This window comes from Piliocolobus tephrosceles, chromosome 19, assembly GCF_002776525.5.
Source record: "Piliocolobus tephrosceles isolate RC106 chromosome 19, ASM277652v3, whole genome shotgun sequence".
Taxonomy (NCBI): Eukaryota; Metazoa; Chordata; class Mammalia; order Primates; family Cercopithecidae; genus Piliocolobus; species Piliocolobus tephrosceles.
This window is the reverse complement of record NC_045452.1, coordinates 18,934,769-18,937,804: the sequence shown is the minus strand read 5'-3', so window position 1 is coordinate 18,937,804 and position 3,036 is coordinate 18,934,769. Positions and strand designations below refer to the sequence as shown.

At 54.2% G+C, this 3,036-nt stretch overlaps 1 protein-coding gene across 1 annotated transcript in view; it reads left to right on the top strand.

Annotated features, from left to right (window-relative positions):
- Positions 1 to 1,812, top strand: part of RAC2 (Rac family small GTPase 2) — a 19,281-nt gene extending 17,469 nt beyond the window's left edge. Inside the window, exons 6-7 of the mRNA XM_023222065.1 lie at positions 279 to 411; positions 1,044 to 1,812. Of these exons, the coding sequence (XP_023077833.1) occupies positions 279 to 409 (131 nt within the window). The 3' untranslated portion in view covers positions 410 to 411; positions 1,044 to 1,812. The remainder of the gene's footprint in view (positions 1 to 278; positions 412 to 1,043) is intronic.
- Positions 1,813 to 3,036: the final 1,224 nt, after the last annotated feature.

Here is a 3,036-nt window from a genome sequence, read left to right as displayed (position 1 = left end):
GTATGGCGTGGGAGGGGTGTATGGCGTGGGAGGGGTTGTATGGGGTGAGATGGGTGTATGGCATGGGAGGGATGTATGGCGTGGGAGGGGCGTATGGCATGGGAGGGGGGTATGGCATGGGAGGGGTGTATGGTGTAGGAGGGGTTGTGTGGGGTGAGATGGGTGTATAGCATGGGAGGAGTTGTATGGCGTGGGAGGGGTTGTATGGCGTAGGAGGCGTGTTGGCCTAGAGTCCCTCCGACTGAAGCCTTGGCTCTCCTGTCCATCTCCCCAACCAGACTCGGTGAAATATCTGGAGTGCTCAGCCCTCACCCAGAGAGGCCTGAAAACCGTGTTCGATGAAGCCATCCGGGCCGTGCTGTGCCCTCAGCCCACACGGCAGCAGAAGCGCGCCTGCAGCCTCCTCTAGGGGTAACAGTTCCCCCTCTAGTGCCCAACTCCCACACGTAGCAGGCCCTGGCTGAGCAGTGGCCTTTGGTTCACTGTGAGTGACATTGAGGCCAGGACAGAAAGAAGGTGGGTATGGAGGTAGCCTCAGTTTCCCCAGCCTACTTGTTATTTGTCTGGGCCAGTCTCACTCTCTGGAGCTCATCTTCCAGAGGCAAGGCCCAAGGTATGAATGAATGCCTGGTAACCCCCTACTCCCGGGCCAGGGAGTGGGTGTCACGGAGCCTCCACTCTGCCCATTCCTGCAGGAGGTGATGGAAAAGATGCCTTGGTCCCTGGCCCTAGGAGAGCCCAGTCGAGCCAGGGAGATCCTGCACGCACATATGTGGGTGGAGGTGGGAGAGACTGAGCTATGAGACCTAGGGGGCAGATGGTGGGGTGCCAATGAGTTGGAGGCAGCCCACAAGGCCTCCTGGAGGTGTGGGACCAGAAGGACAGAGAGGACTGGTGAGGTGAGGAGAGAGCATTAGTAGTCCTGTTGGGAGTCAAACCTTGAGCAAAGGCCTGGAGGTGGGCACGAGCTGTGAGCCAGGAAGGCGAGAGTTGGGGATTCTGCATGTCCCCAAATTCTCTTTCCCTGCTTATCTTCCTTCCAGGTTGCACCCCAGCGCTCCCACCTAGATGGGTCTGATCCTCCAGGATCCCCACCCAAAGCCTGATGGCACCCCGACTGGCCACGCTGTCCCCTCCCTGTGGCATTTCTTAGCAGATGGCTGCAGAGCTTCGTTGATGGTCTTTTCTGTACTGGAGGCCTCCTGAGGCCAGGAAGGTGTGAATTTGCAGGTGCTGCATTCCAAGCCCCTCATGCTCCTGCCTTCCTGAGAGCCAGAGGGGAGCCCCAGGACCCATTAAGCCACCCCCGTGTTCCTGCCATCAGTACCAGCTGCCGCGTATGGAAGCACCTACCCGTTCATTCCAGTCCCACCCCATGCCTGACTCCCCTCTGGAAACTGCAGGCCAGATGGTTGCTGCCACAACTGTGTACCTTCACAGATGGGACTCTTACTCCCTCCTGAGGCTGGCTGCTCTAATATCGATGGTCCTGCTTTTCAGAGAGTTCCTCTACCCAGCAAAAATGAGTGTCTCAGAAGTGTGCTCCTCTGGCCTCAGTTCTCCTCTTTTGGGACAACATAAAACAAATCGAATTTTCTATGTCTCTTGGGGTATCTGCTCAGCCAATGGAAAATCTGGGTTCAACTGGCCCCTGCCATTTCTTAAGACTTTCTGCTCCACTCACAGGATCCTGAGCTGCACATACCTGTGAGAGTCTTCAAACTTTTAAACCTTGCCAGTCAGGACTTTTGCTATTGCAAATAGAAAGCCCAACTCAACCTGCTTAAGCAGAAAATAAATTTATTGATTCAAGTTTGGAGATATCATGATTTCAGGTGCAGCTTGATCAAGGGATTCAAATGATGTCATCAAGGCTTGTTTAGCTCTGGGCTCTGCCTTCTGCTGCCTGGTTCATTCTCAGGCAGGTGATTTAGGGCTTCATCCTTCTAAGTTCAAGTTCAGCCAAAAAGAGCAAATGTCTCTCCCAGGCAAAGTTCTAACTAAGGTTTACTGTGATTGGACCAGCTTAGGTCCTGGGCCCCCTTTCAACCAATCATATTTGTCAGAGTGGTGTGGTGCTGTGCTCTGATTGGCCAGGCCTGGACCATACGCCATGACAGAATAGAACTGTGGCAACCCCAGTGAAAGCGTGTGTTCCAGGGAGGGAGGCTGAGTTACAAAGTGGGCTGAGAGCCTGGCGGGAATTTGGGCCAGAAACCCTCAACCTCCTCTACTGGAGGTCATGGGAAAGTGTTCATTTCAGCAGTGAAAAGCAGTGCTGGACCCCGCAGGTGCTAAGCAAAGGGGAAGTTTCTTTAAAAGAGACGCGGAGTTGTTGTGAGGATTTAAGAAGTTCACACGTGAGCACAACAGTGCCTGCACAGTCAGTCCCATCACAGGGCTTGCTAAGGTCTGGGGAGGTGCCAGACCTCCCCCTCCTGCGGACAATTACTCTCCTCTATCTCAACTTCTCATTCATTCATCAAACACACATTTATTGAGCACCTCTTCTGTGCCAGGCACTGTTCTAGGTGCCGGGGATCCAGCGGTGCCCAGAAGACCCTGCCCTCAGGAGGCTGACACTCTAGAGAGGCTAGGAGATCTAAGAGGCTGCCCCTGACAACCCAGAAGACCCCAGTTTCTAGCCTATGAAATGCTTGAGTTTCCACATTGTGCTTTCCCAGAGCTCCCAGCCAACCCCACTGTCCCCATAAGTGTCCCATGTTCTGAGGCAGGACCCCCTCCAGCTCACTCACCTCCTGGAGTGCCCCTTCAAAGGGACTGGGTGCAGAGGGGAACCCCTTTGCTTGTCTTAGTTTCAGCTCAGACAAAGTCATGATGTTTTTAAAGTTACTTCTCTTCTGAAACAGAAATGAAATACTAAACCCCACCCATCCATGGCACAAGACAGATGCAGGCAGCCAGGACCCCACTCCCTAGTATGTTCGATGTCTAAGACCCCCGAGGCACCCCCTGAGGTTGGCCAGAGTCTGAGGGAGCCTCTTTCTGCTCCCTCCTCTTCACAGAGCAGTGGGA